At 35.4% G+C, this 15,675-nt stretch overlaps 1 protein-coding gene across 2 annotated transcripts in view; it reads left to right on the top strand.

Moving 5' to 3' along the window:
* The window catches only part of CNTNAP5 (contactin associated protein family member 5), a 1,056,232-nt gene that overhangs the window by 300,912 nt on the left and 739,645 nt on the right, over nucleotides 1–15,675 (top strand). For both annotated transcript variants that reach the window (XM_054575031.1, XM_054575030.1), the window contains exon 3: nucleotides 2,321–2,514. In XM_054575031.1, coding sequence (XP_054431006.1) covers nucleotides 2,321–2,514 — 194 coding nt within the window. The remainder of the gene's footprint in view (nucleotides 1–2,320; nucleotides 2,515–15,675) is intronic.

Here is a 15,675-nt window from a genome sequence, read left to right as displayed (position 1 = left end):
CATAATATTTTCAAAATCCATTCATGTTGTCTCGAATGGCGGTATTTCATCTTTTCTTATGGCTGGGTGGTATTCCATTAGTGAACCATTGTATGCATGTGCCACACCTTCTTTATTCACTCTTCTATTAAAGGACACTTTGGTTGTCCTCATAAAGCCAAAGGTCACAAATCTATGAGTAAGATCAGCAGCAAACTTATAGCATAAACAGGGAAAATTTGTGACAACAAAACATTAAAGGGGAGGAGAAAATTATAAATTTGTAAAGGAAGATAGAGAGCAGATACATTGAAAAGAAAAGGACTGCTGTATATATGAAACTTTTTTTTCACAAACTTATAATGATAACCACACACAAAAAGCTCAAAACTGAGACATGTAACTTAAAAAAAGATTAAACAGAGGAAAGAAGTATAAAATAAGAGCAAATAAAAATCAACAGAAGCACAAAAGAAAAGAACCAATGAAGGCACAGAAGTACCAGAAAAGAAAATATAAAACGGCTATACAAAATTCCCATACACCAATAATTACCATAAATGTAATTGGACTGCATTCACCACAGAGTGGTACAGAGTGGCCACAGAGTGACACATCTGTTTCCAACTCACATTTTTTTTTCAGAGAGGACTTGTTTATATAACCATATCTCTAAATAGTTGGAGAGCTCAAACATGGAAATAAGTCACTCACACTGCAGTCCTATTACTATAGAGGAAGAAATAATGGGTATTAATGAATTTCAGTGGTATCTGCCACTGCACTCATGTCCTGTGAAACACTTAATATAATATATTCCACAGTAGATGTTGAGCACATTCTTTCTATTTATTTCCCTGCATTTGAATCTTTTTGGGGAAGTGAAAAACATTTTATTAAAGCAAAAAACAATTAATAGCACTAGCTATTTATTGAGAGAAAACCAATGTGTACTTGCAGGATATGCTAATGACCAGAGTAGAGTCTGTCCCAGCTTCTCTATCTCTTTTGTCTACATGTCCACTCCCATAAGATGAGAGGCTCCCTCTGCAGTAGGGAGCCAGGATTCAAGAGTTCTCAGTTACAAAGGAGAAGTCCAATTGATTCCTCCAAAGAAAGAAAGTAGACTAAGGCATCACTAAAAAGGCTTTCAATTACATAGCTTGAAATAAAATGGAACTTCCTGCTAAACCCCTCTAAATATTCAGTTAACTCCTGGACCCAATGTCCTGAGCAAGGTGCTTATGGGTTGGCTTTCATCCCATCCCTACTCATAGCACTGGACATTTTGCAGTAACTCCAGCTCTAGGTCCAGAAATTTTGTGAACTCTAGGGTCAGTAAAAATGAATGTTAACTTGTGTATTCCTATGTGACATAAAGACAGAAAAGTAGGCCACAAGTCTTCCAACTAAGAAAGTGCTAACATTGATCTTCTGCAAAATTTCAGTATGTCAAATATGTAAATTCTGGGCCCAAAGGCTTTTGTTGCACATTAGAATGTTCCTCTGTATCAAGTACACTGAATCACGTGCGACCTAGGAATGTGGCATTCTTTCACTTCTCTCTGAGATTTGCATATGCTGCTCCTTTGACTCTGGTTGAACTCTCCAATGTGTTCATTATCCTACCTTGTCTGCTTGGAAAATAGCCATTACTTTTTTCAGGCTTTAGCTCCACCATCATTGCCTTTAGGTCTTCCTGATCACCTACCAAGTCATTCTGTCCTCTGTGCTCCTAGTGTACCTTCTGTTTGCCTCTTGTAATGCTTCCATACATATTACTTTGCACATTTTTCTTTGCATGTCTCTTTCTTCGGCACATAACCTGCTTTGGTACTCAATAAACATCTGTTGGATGAATGAATACTAACCCCTCGAAGGCATAGTCAGTGATCTTTCATCTCTGTATCCACAGCAAAATACTGATCTCCAAATAGAACATATTTGGAGAGAGATAGGCAGAGAAAAGAGAAAAAGGAATAAAAGAAAATAAGAAAAGAAGTATGGAGATATTTGTGAGGCAGAGGATAGAAGACACCTTAAAAGTTAAGGCTGAAAAAATACTCCACTAGGAATCCAGAGGATGGAAACTGTAATGACTAAGGAAAGAGAAAGAACCATAAACGAAACAGCATTTGAGGTGAATATTAAACCATGAAAGCAAATTAGATGGAGGCGGAGGCTGACAGTTGGACTAAGAAATTACCAGGGGTTTAAGACCAGAGTCAGCGTATATTTGGGATAATGACATCTTAGTTGAACACTGTTTCATTTATTTTTGAGAATTCAAGCTATGGCTGTGTAAGATGTTACTACAACTCTGTATCTGATCCTCCTCCAGGAGCTGGTGGTTGGTCCCCAGAAGATTCCAACGCTCAGCAGTGGCTCCAGATGGACCTGGGAAGCAGAGTGGAGATCACAGCAGTGGCAACACAGGGACGATATGGAAGTTCTGACTGGGTGACGAGTTACAGCCTCATGTTCAGTGACACAGGACACAACTGGAAACAGTACCAGCAAGAAGACAGCATCTGGGTAGGACACCTTTTCTCTTTATATAAATAATACTGAGATGTGATAATGATAACTAATGAACTTCTGTCATTTTCCTGTACTCAGATTCTGGGTAGCTTAATAGCTAATGAATATTCATTCAGACATACTTAGGCCACATATAACTCCTATCTCCTGCATGGTTCTAGTTTCTGGGGAAATTAAGAGTCTTGTCGCAAAAAGTTCAGAGTTTTCCTGCTTTTCTGGCAATTTGGTCAATTCACTGACAGGGTCTCAGTTCTATAAAAACAGAAATACACTAGAAGAGTCTGATTATTAATAAGAATGTATTTATTTACTGAGTATTAATTTATTTATGCAGTTATTTGTTTATTATAGGTTAGGTACTTTACAGACTCTGTAATAGCCCAGTTAGCTCAGTTATGTGGCTTGACTAAAGTTGCATAATTTGTGAATCTTGGCATGAGAATCTGCAATCTGTTCTGACATTAAAGCCAGCATGTATAACAGCATTTATCCAAAATTTAAAAGCAATGGAAAGGGTTAAAAATACAAAAAAAAGTATAACATTTAAAATCATTCTGTCTTTATAAATAATGTTCAGCTTGGCAGTGAAGAACAGTTTGCTCCAACTTAAAAAAAACAAAACAAAACTTTCCTTTATCACCCCAACCCAAACTCTTGGCCTTTCAGTGTAATTCCCCAACCATGAGGTGAGCAAAGGGAGGTGGGAGAAGAGCAAGGGGCACTGGAGGAGGGATACTCATGCACTGAACAAAATGCTTTTGAGTTTATATAACTTTCAATTTAGAAAAAAAATTACCAAAATGTGTACTTACATACATAAAATGTGAATAATTGGCAATTGATAGCATAATTTTTCTTCTATATAATCTCCCTAGTTCCTTCCCTCTATTTGGCACATGCATTTTTCATTGGGGAAATATACTCTTTATTCATTGTTATTTCTTTTTTGCTTATCCATCAGTATCTCTAATTGAAACAATGGTATATTGAGGATTAAAATTAGTTATGATAGACTGAATTTGAGCATATTATTCTTAGTCACTAGTAACATTAGATTGTAATACTCTCAGAGAGCATGTATTTCTTCAGTTTTAAAAATTGCCTTTTGGAAACTATCCTACTTTTTTCTCAATTTTGAAGCCATCATATAGTTTTACAGGCTTTGTTTTTAGTTTGAAATAAGTATTAAGCACACTTTCCATTTTGAGAGACAATTTTAAGAATTTATTCTGAATTTAGAGGGACAAATAGTTGTGGGACTATTTACTTTCTTTGATGTTTTCAATGAGAACTGGCTGTTTTTCAGATTGAATTGCATTTTTGAGATATTTGGTCTAATTATTTTAAAACCACAAGTTTCATATTCTTTAGAACCAAATGACATGCTCTCATTCTGTGCTCTGGATCAGGATGCGATTCAAGAACAAATAGTTTCTCTGGGGCTGTGAACTGTGAGCATTAGGTCCATTACACTCCTTTGTCCATACTGGTTTACCTGTGTTTCCAGATAACTCCAGACCTCTTAAAGACAGGGGCCTGTCTTGGACATCCTTTCAGCCTCTGTGCTTGTTCTCGCTGAACACAGAGAAAGAACTAATCATGAAAGTTATTTAAAGAATTGCAGAATTACTAGGGCTTCTAGAGTTGGAGGGGAGGAGAGTATTTTCATCTCTGACCCTCAAAACAGGCTTCAGCCTTCACATTTTTGGGAATGCAAAAGATTCTGGATGGGCAGAGAAGAAAAGGCAGGGAACCACATATACAGCAAAGTGGTAATTCTAGTTATGGCTTCACCAGAGACACTTAAAGTGCTTGCAGGACACTTAGGAGAGGCAGTAGCTTCAGGTTCAGCCTGTCAGGGGCAACCAGTGGGAGGGGAAAAGACTTGTGGAGGGAGCTTCACAAGTTTCAATTGAAAGAATCAAATACAGTAACATTAGGCATGAACACCATGGTAAATTATGCTCAGTCACCAGACTCAAATTTGAAAAAATGAACATCCAATTATATCAATATTGAAAAAACTAGTAGCTCCTGAAGATTTATATCACATTTATAAGTAAACATATATATATAAAACATATTATTTTATACACACACACACACACATACATATATAATATTCTTGTAAACTCTGAAGATTCTGTATTAACACTTCCATGAATGAGAGCCTGGAGACTCACAGAGACCCATCCAAGCTCAAATAACCAGAAATTGGTAGAGCCAGAACACAAAACAAGGATTTAGTCCTAAATACACTTGATTGTAAAATTGGACTTTTACTTCTCCTTCTCTACATACAACCTTTTTTAAAAATATTTTTTGCAATGTCAATTTACCTTTTCTTTAAGTGTAAATTTTGTCAGAACCACTATATAGCAGTAACATTAAACACCAACATTTAATTCACATGTTGCTAAAATTAAAAAAAAAAAAAAGAAAAAGCAGTGATTAAGCAGGGAGGGCATTCCTCTATGTTTTAAATAATGCCCAAACTCTCTAAAGCTATTTAGACATCAGGAATACCCTTCAGAGATTCAGGCTATTTCACCAAAAGCTTTACAGACAAATGTAATATCTGAATTGTGTCTACAATTCATTGTATTTCTACCAGATTGCTGTTGTATAGATTTTCTTGAGAGTTTTACTTTTACTACTTATTTAAAAGTTAAAGTTAGAAATAAGACTGGATTCATCAGAGTTAAGCCTGATAAAAAATATGAAATATGAGAAAAATAGTTAAATATAAGTTTTTTAATAACACTAAGTTGTTCTTTTTAACTTTTCAGGAAAATGTTAATACCTAAGAACATAATGATAATATTGACTTAAGGATGGTGTATCAAAGATATACATAATCTCTCAAATGAAACTCTCACATGGTCATTTAAAGAGCCCCAGTTTTTAGAGGATATGGAGTTTAAAATGCTTTTCTACAATTGATTTACCAAACAATACCACTGCAGTACATGCTCTGAATAGTATATCAATTTATCAGGATTGAAAGATTCATTTTATTTTACAAAGTTCACATCACAACCAGAACTCTGAACATATATCTGCTCAATATGCAGTAGCAAATATTCATTCCCAAAAATCCAATTTGCAGTGTTCTTGCTCTGGCACTGAAGGGGATATGTATGAGAGAGGCCACCAAGCAGCCACTTAACAATGTGTCATGATTTATGAAGAGACCACAGCTTTCACTTTGCTAAATATTCAGGGATGAAGGTGTTTCAACGACAAACTTAGCAAGGCTTTTAGAATCTTAGCAGGTCCAAAATATCTTCATCATTGATTTGTAGACAATATTAAAATTCTAACTCTGAGCATCATTATTAACTGATGTTTGGTAAAGTGGATGAATTCATATGGAACAAAGGAAACTCTAATTCTCTAGTTAAATTCATCCAGACTAGGGTCCTTTGTCATTTGGAAAAATAAGCCAGTAGAAACACTTACTGCCCCTATTGTATCCATGAATGATCTTATCAGTACTGAGTCCCTTGTGAGAGTGTTCATACCTTTCATCAATCCAATTGTTCTTTACATACTACTTATAAGTGTTCTAAAAATGCATTTTTGTCTCTATGTGTGTTGGCACTATCCTTTATTTCCTGGCATTCATCAGTCTGAATTTTCAAAGACTTGTACTTATGTGTGTGTGGTTTTTTTGTTGTTGTTGTTTTGTTTTTTTTGTAATTCATGATTCAAGAGAATTTATTTTTTGTTTGTTTTTTTAATTTTATTTATTTTTTCCAAATACATTTGTCTCTGCCTTCCCCCAACCACTTTCCCTTGCCCCTTCCCCCCTTCCCTCCCTCGATCTTTCCCCTTTGGTTTTGTCCATGAGACCTTGCTATATATTCCCTGGCTTTCTTCTTCCCTTCCTTCCCTACCTTCCCCTTCCCTCTTGTCTCTGTTGCTTTCTTTTCCTTTCAGTGTTGCTGGTCTTATTTTCCTTGCATCTTTGTTTTGATGGTTAGGATCTGCTTATAGGTGAGATCATATGGTATTTGTCTTTCACCCCCTGGCTTATTTTGCTTAGCATATATGTTGTCCCTTTTAAAATTTACTTTATCCACATAGCTTCTGCTCTTGTACAAGTCATTCAGGATTCATTTTTCCTCATATTAGACTAAATATCTCCATCTTTTCAATCAATTATAAAATTTCAGTGACTGTTTCAGTTGTATTTCTCTTGAGTTTCCCCTCCCCATCTTTCTGAGAAAATTAACTGTAGTGAGTATTTTAGGCATGGACACAAAAGCCTTGTCTAAATGTTCAAGTACCACATATATTATTTAGTTAGTTTCCAATATCCTCCCTGATGGCAAATTTCACAACCATTTTGGCTGCCGTGGCATATTGGGGTCATGTTTCTAGTCATTGAATTCATAAAAATTAATAAGATCTTCTTATGACTGGGCAGGAGGCAACTAAAAGGATTTTCATCCCACAAGAAAGTATCTACCAGTAGATGTTCAAGTGTATTTCAGTCAAATCAAATGTAATTTCTATTGTCATAACCTCTGAACCCCATCACTGTTTGCTGTGTTCCTTAAATGTGTGAGATGACTTGCATCTCAATTATCTTAACCTCTATGTCCAAGAACTTCACCACAAAAAACCCAGTATGCAAAAACCAAAGAAAAGTCTTCCCTAAACCCTAATGTCATTTTATGCATGTATTGGATAAAATATTTATCTTTCCTGACCACTTTTATACATATGTAACAAACTCTTCCTGTTTTATAAATCCAAGTGTTTCTGACTTGGAAACTTTAATGTCACCAAAAACTTTAATAATTTGCCCTGGTTGGTGTGGCTCAGTGGATTGTCAACCTACGAACCGAAGGGTCACTGGTACGATTCCCAGTCTAGGACATTTACGTAGGTTGCAGGTCAGGTCCTCAGTAGAGGACATACAAGAGGCAACCACACATTGATGTTTCTCTTCTTCTCTTCTCCATCCCTTCCCCTCTCTGAAAATAAATAAAGTTTAAAAAAAACAAGTAATTTTTACAATTCTTCTGCACTTTTAATAAGATAACAATATAACTACAAGCAATCTGTAATAGCCCTGGATTCTTCTTTTTTCCTTTTTATTGAATTTATTGGGGTGACACTGGTTAACAAAATTATACATGTTTCAGGTGCACAAACCACAACGCATCATCTGTACACTGTACTGTGTGTTTACCACCCCAAATCAAGTCCCTGTCCACCACCATTTATCCCCCCTATATCCTCTTCCACCTGCTCCCTTGCCCCCCGCCAGTATTCATCACAGTGTTGTCTGTATCCATGAGTTTTGTTTTTTTTCCCCCAAACCTCCATCCTCCAATTCAGTGATCTACCCCTCCCCTCTGACAGCTGTCATCAAGCTCTCTATGAGTATGTCTTTATTCTCATTATTAGTTTATTTTGTTCAATAGCTTTCACATTTGAGTGAAATCATATGGTACTTGTCTTTCTTTGACTGGCTTACTTCATATAGCATAAGGCTCTCCATATCCATCCATGCTGTCGCAAAGGGTAAGATCTTTTATATAGTCATGGTACAGTTCCATTGTGTAAATGTATTACAGGTTTTTTATTATCCACTCATCTTTGTTGGATACTTGGACTGCTACCAAATCTTGGCTATTGCAAGTAGCACAACAATGAACATGGGGGTGTATATATTCATTTGAATTAGTATTTCAGGTTTCTATGGATATATTACCAGAAGTGGGAACACTGGGTCAGAGTGCAGCTCCATTTTAATTTCTTGCAGTAACTCTGTACCGCTTTTCACTGTGGCTGCATCAGTCTGCATTCCTACCAATAGTACACAAGAATTCCTCATTCTCCACATCCTTGCCAGTACTTACTGTTTGTTGATTTTTGATGATAGCCATTCTGACTTGTGTGAGATGGTATCTCATTGTAGTTTTAATTTGCATTTATCTGACGATTAGTGATTGGTCATCTGTACATCCCATTTGGAGAAGTGTCTCTTCAGGTTCTTTGCCCACTTTTTAATTGGATTGTTTCTTTGTTTGTTGGTTTGTTTGTTTGTTTTTTGGTGCTGAATTGTATAATTTCATTTAATTATAATTTTGAATATTAACCCTATATCAGATATTACCTAATATATTCTCCCATTTAGTGGGCTGTTTTTTCATTTGGTTGGTGGTTTCCTTTGTTGTACAAAAAATGTTTAGTTTGATGTAGTCCTATTTGCTTTTTTTCTTTCTTTGTTTCCCTTGTCCAAGTTGATGTATCAGAAAAAATATTGCTGAGAGAAATGACTGAGATTTTACTGCCTATATTTTCTAGAATGTTTATGGTTTCAAGTCTAACATTTAAATTTTTAATCCATTTTGAGTTTATTCTAGTGTATGGTGTGAGAAGGTGATCTAGTTTCATTTTTTCTCCTGTATCTGTCCATTTATCGCAACATCATTTATTGACTAGATTACCTTTTTACCTCATTGTATGTTTTTGACTCTTTTTTCAAATAAAATTGACTATAATGGTGTGGATTTATTTCAGGGCTCTCTAATCTGTTTCATTAATCTATTTGTCTGTTTTTATTCCAGTACCATGCCCTTTTGTCTACAATGGGCTTGTAGTGTATTTTGATACAAGGTAGTGTGATTCCTCCAGCTTTGTTCTTCTTCAAGATTGCTGTGGCTATTTGTGTTATTTTATATTTCCATATATATTTTTGAAATATTTGTTATAGTTCTGTGAATACACCATTAATATCTTTTGATAAGAATTGCATGGAATCTGTAGATTGCTTTGGGTAGTGTGGACATTTAAATGATGTTAATTTTTCCTCTCCATGAACATGGTATTTGCTTCCCATTATTGATATCTTCTTCAGTTTCTTTCTTCAGTGTCTCATAATTTTCTGAGTACAGGTCTTTTACAACTTTGGTTAAATTTATTCCTAGGTATTTAATTTTATTTAAAGCAATTGTGAATGGGATTTAAAAAAAATTTCCTTTTTGATAGTTCATTAGTGGTGTATAAAAAATGTAACTGGTTTCCAGATATTTTTCTACTTAATTTATTTATCAGTTCTGGCAGTTTCTTGGTGGAATCTTTAGGGTTCAATGATAAATAAGATTTATTTTGGGGATGCAATGTTGGTACAATATCCATAAATCAATAAATATGATACACCACATGTACAAAATGAAGGATAAAAACCACATGATCATATCAAGAGATGTAGAATAAACAACAATAAAATAACATTTGATAAAATCCAGCACCATTTATAATAGAAGCTCTCAGCGAATTAGGAATAAAGGGAACATACATCAACATAATAAAGGCCATATATGAAAAATTCACAACCAATATCATGTTCAGTCGGCAAAAGTTAATGCATTTTCCTTAAGATCGGGGAGAAGACATGGCCGATGTTTTCACCACTCTTATTCAACATAGTCCTGGAAGTCTGAGCCACGACAGACAAAAGAAATAAAAGTATCCAAATTGAAATGAATTTTTCACATTTTAAAATAATCATTTTTCATTTTTGTTTTCTTTCTAAGTGCAATCCTCATACTATCCATCGTAAAGCCATATCCATCTTTGCATGATAACTTGTTTTACTTGTCTTTAGCAAAGATAATCTGATGATTCCCTCTGGAGTACTGGTTTTAGACACGTATGTGTTGTTGGTGAATCCTTCAATATTGACTGTGAAAAAAGTAGTAGTATGATTTATCTGTATGTTCATTCAGCTATGCCAAGTTTTTATTTATTTAAGCATTCACAGTTAACCTTTGTTTGATATAGGTCATATGTTATAAGATAGGACCATTCTAATCATTCCTGATGTCATAACAAAGGCAGCCTCATTCATGAGGGATGCCAGGGCCACAGTGATATGGATTGTTGGGGAGGGCAAAAAAAATAATTCTAAAGAGGTGTGGCCATTGATTAAAGCAAGGAATTTTACAAGGCTAGAACTTATAAATGAAATGAAGGCAGTTTAGAAAATAGTATCAAAAGGTTATAGACAATTTTGTTGACTTATCTCATGTCTATATCATTGGATGCCCAGTTTAGTAGATTAGCTATGCAGAAAGCTGGCATTCAATATGAGTAGGCACTTTGCTAAAATTATTAAATGTATTATTTAATATCTTCTAAATAATCCTAATGACTCATTTCTATTTTATGGAAGAAGAAATTGAGGCTTAGAAAGGACAGGGAACATAGCCCATATCACACAAGTAGGACTGTGATAGGCCAAGATACATACCCAGCTCTGTGGGTCCATAAAACTTAAGCACCTACATCACTGGATAATAACTTGGCTGGTGGGTGATGCCATCAGAGCTAAGACATAATATTCTCAAAGTGTTGTTGCAACCTGGGTTTAGATTCAGGACACATTCTGGCACAGTACCGAAATAGACTGCTAAGCTAGAACCAAGTGGGAATTCAAGTTCCACCTGGACTAAACCAGCATGGCAAACCTCTTGGGAAAACTTGGTGGGCATGAAGATTCTCAGAATGTATCCCTAACATGTTATATCTTTGTCAGCTAATTTCAGATTTTTCCTGCTGGTAACTCTGATGTTAGTGGTATGTTCATACTTATTTAAGGAAGAAAAAATGGTTATTATAAGTAGCTTTTTGGCCTAAGTCTTCATTTGATGATTCTCTAAAACAGATCATAAGGGCTAAAGTTGGGAGAGACTGATGCATGTAAGTCTTCTCCAGTGTTTGCACAGTGGTTTGCTCCTGCAACATGGGCATAAAAATGTCTACCTCTTGTGCAGAATGGTCTTTCAGTTTTTCTCACTAGAGGCTTTGACCCCTTTTCTTCTCTTACGTAGTTTCTGTACTGTCAATAAGGCTGCTCACTTATTATGTGGAGATATGTGAGTCCAATATCTCCACATGCTCTGCCATTCCTTTCAAGCTGATTTGGACATCCTCTCCAGTCTATCACTCCTCTCTGAATATGGTGTATGAATTAATTATTTTATACATATTAATATTTAGTTTAAAGTTTTCTCATAAAAATTGTGTTTCCTTTTCCCAAATATATCAGTACTTCATTATAGAATTTGTCTTGTATAACATTATGGTTTATGTTTTCCTGTAGCTTTCTGTACTTTGTTTAAACATACAGGCCTTCCATATGTTACCCAGCCCTTTTCTCATGAAGTCTTTTGAAACAATGAGTTACACATTTAGCTCGTCGATTCCTCAGTTGCATCCTCAAATGACTTCCAGGCTCTCTGAGAGATGCTCTAATATTCATGATTTATTCATATTTATTATGCCAATTTTGCCTAGAATATTCTCAGTATTGATTATTGTTTGATATAATTTTTAGCCTATTATAGAAAACATTTGATTACTATCAATATATGTCTTTTAAAATCTAATTATATGCCAAACATTGTGTTGCATGTTGGGGAAAAAAAGGGGGCTTAAGAGGTTATCAATCCTTTCTGTGAATGAGTGGAACCACCAGAGAGACAAAAAATAAAACTATAATACAGCACATGTGCATGAGTAGCACTGGGAGCAATTTTGAAACATGGAACTGTCAAGAAGGTGTGCTTGGGAATATATGAGTAAGAAGGGCTTAGACGAGTTGAGAGCTCAGTGATTGTGCTTAAATTACTTTGGCTTCCCACCAACTACAAATTTTTGTATACCTAATAAAAACTCCACAACATAGGAAGGATAAGAAGGGGGAAGTGCTTACAGAATGAGAAGTTCTATAAGCTAAATCTTCAAGGAAGATGCATCAGATATATATATATGAGATGCTCCAAATCAATAAATTTAGGAAGATTTTTCTAGTCAGTGATAGAAAATAAACCTGCAGAATTAGCTTGTTAGAAATGGTAGACTGCTAGCACTCCATGTGTGTTTTAGTTAAAGATCAAAGCAAGTAATTCATTATATGTAATTCATTCACTTTATTTTGATGCTTTTGTGTTAAATAATGAATATTACATATAAGAAAATGCTATCAAATATAATTCTCAGGATTTTATTGATGGTTCTCTTCCTTGCTCTCTCTCACACATGTATACATATAAGCTTTTAATACAGGTTTTAATTTCATAGTTGATCATTATTAGAAACTTAAATAAGAACATGTCATGTTCAGAAAATTGCCCCTGATTTAATGAAGATCACCAAGGCAAAAGCAAGTTATTACTATGCACCAGACCAAGAGAAGTGAGGCATGAAAGCAAATGCAGAAGCTTTTGATTGGGGTCACAGTCCACTTGTTTCATCAGTTGTTTATATGACACTGGAAATGTCTCTTAATGTTCTTGGGGTGATCTTTCTCCCCATACCTGGCAGGCGTAGATCTACAACCTTCTATGCCCTTTGTAGGCCTATACTTCTCCATTCCTCTATATTTCTATGCTCAGACTCTCTGGTTTATGGGCTGCCCTGGGAGCTACAGTGGGAGTTACTTGGAGAAAAACCCTTCATGATGGATCCAGTTCAGAAGAGACAAGCAAAAGCTTAATATTCCCCTTGACTCATCCCATGGTTCCATCCTAAAATCTTACTGATCTTAGAATCAGTTGTCATTGAATGAGGCTCTGCAGAAAAGGGAAGAGGAAATAACTGGCCAATCAGCATCATGGAAGCTATAGCTTTTCTTTATCCCAGCTTCCTTCTAGCCCTCTGGTTTCACACTTAGCCCTTAAAAGTTCTCACTGATACCCATTTACTTTCCTTTCTCAATGCTAGAATATGCTGAGATGTTTCAGAGAACTTCCCAACATGGAGTATAACCTCTTTAATGAGTTAATACTTTCACACATTTATACATCTGTCCTTTAAACACATCACCTGAGCAGGGAGTCAACATATAGTTTTTTAGGTATAATATTCAATGTGCACTTTCCAGGGTAGAGCAGAGGTTTGCAGCTTCCTAGAAAGCGGTTGCATTTGTCATGGGATAGGATCCTGCAGCTGATATCAAAGCTGAGGGACAGCTTAAAATTAATTCTTTCAAATTTTCTCTATTAAATTAATCTCATCATTAAGGTACTCATCAGTTTGCAGAAAACTTGACTTCTAGGGGGCTCAGTTTCCTCCTCTGGAAAGCAGGTATAATGAGCATACTTGTACTTACCTCATATGACCTGTAGAGGACAAATTTTCAAAAATGTAGGTGCATCTAATGTCTGACAGGGCCCTTTAAGACACAGATTTCAGGTTCTTCCTGCAGAGCTTCTGATCCAGTAGATCTGGGAAGGCTGAGAACTGGCATTTGGGAAGTCTGAGAACTTGCATTTAAAACAAAATCCCAGGAAATGCTGGTGTTCCTTGTTGGGAACCTTACTTTGAGAACAACTGTGTAAACTGTAAATGGGTGAATGCATGTAAGCTTTACATAGTGCTTAATAAACGAGGGATATAATTACTATCACTATTAAAGGCAGGTGTATGTGATACACCTGTTGAAAACACCCAGAGGAGACTTGCTCTTGACTTTTTTTAAATTTATTTTTTTTTTTATAAACAATGAACATATATTTTCCACTGTTCTGGAGGCTCGAAGTCCAAGGTCAAACTGCCAGTAGTATGATGGTTGTGTGCTGGTGGTATTTTTTTCTTTTAATATTTGTATACAAAATAAATAATAAGTCAGCCTTTATTATTATTATTATTATTATTATTATTATTATTATAAACTAAATGCTCAGTGGAGAATGTAAGGTCTCCCTGTGGTTACAGGGCAGGCTAGTTACCCACGCAGTCTTGTTAAAGACAATTTTCTGAGAGTCCTGATAGCAGGCAGAAGAGCTGGGGAAGAGCCTGGGAGTTACTGACACCTAAAGAAAAGGACTCTAGGCCAAAGCCTGAAGCCCAAGTGTCTACTTGACTCTAGCCAGATGGAAAAATTACAGGTCTGTCAGGAACCTCAAGGAGGGGAAGAGTGCCTCAAGTGTTTAGAATAAAAGTCTGAAGGAAAGCAGGCTTCATTAAATTTATTGCTACAATGATAGCAGTTGATAATAAGGATAAAAGCATAATGTAGTAACTGCATGTTTCTGTTTCTGTTAAGTATGAACTCCCGTTGCATAAGAAAAGAGCACAGCAAAAATAAAAGTGTGACGAGGAGCTGATCCTGTGTTTCAAACCTCTGAATGACTGCAGGTGTTCACGTGGGAGAGCATCATTCTCGTATCATTGCAGTTATGGCCATTCTCTGAATTGCAGAGAGGAACTGAGTAATATCACTACATTGTCTAGACTCTAGCCTTGAAAAAAATTATCTAACTTAGATACTCGAAAATCATTTGGAGTATGCATTCCAACAAGCTTCTTGCTGCTACATCACTCACATCCATTACTGGTGTATGTGCCATAAGAAAATGCACTTCAGGAGGCTTATGGGTGATGACCAACCACCCTGTATAGCTGAGACCAGATCCTCTTCTCTCTGACACATCCCTGGAAGAGGCAGTTGCTCAGGAAGCCCTTGAGTCCTGTTCCTCCTTCTTTAGTGGTGATTGTAATCTATTGCTAATGATTCCTCCATATATATTTCCCTCATTCTATATTACATGTTGGGCTTCTCTTTTTGACATGGATTTGTGACATAGTAAATAATTTCTAAAACAATTACATGGCTTTGTCAATTTTGGGTAATAGGAAATCACATTTTCATGTAAGAAAATGCAAATTTTCTTATAATATTAAATAAACATTTTTTTAGAAACAAACATATATATCTGTCTAATAATGTAATATATGATTAAATTGATATTTCAATTCAACGGGGAAAATAAAGCTTATTAAACAAATAAAGTGCACGGACCACTATTACTTGAAATAAAACGAATATAGAGTCCTATTTTACGCTAATACAAAAAATAATCCGGTGAGTTAAAAATCAATACTTAAAACTTAAGGAGTTCTGGAGGAAATAGAAAACAATATTTTTCTTACCTTGACATATAATATTCAAACTAAGAATCTGTAAATAAAAATACTTACAATATAACTATATTAAACATTTAAGACTATACAGTAATACACATATAAAAAAAGTTAAAGGACAAGTAATAGAATAGGAAAGTATTTGCAACACATCTAAAAAAAAGGGTTAATAGTTTTTCTGTTTTGTTGGGGTTTTTTTTAGGGAAA

This window comes from Pteronotus mesoamericanus, unplaced genomic scaffold (genome assembly GCF_021234165.1).
Source record: "Pteronotus mesoamericanus isolate MK-2021 breed Mesoamerican mustached bat unplaced genomic scaffold, CSHL_Meso_final contig_27, whole genome shotgun sequence".
Taxonomy (NCBI): Eukaryota; Metazoa; Chordata; class Mammalia; order Chiroptera; family Mormoopidae; genus Pteronotus; species Pteronotus mesoamericanus.
Note: the sequence above shows the minus strand (reverse complement) of the source record. Positions and strands in the feature narration are given on the sequence as shown.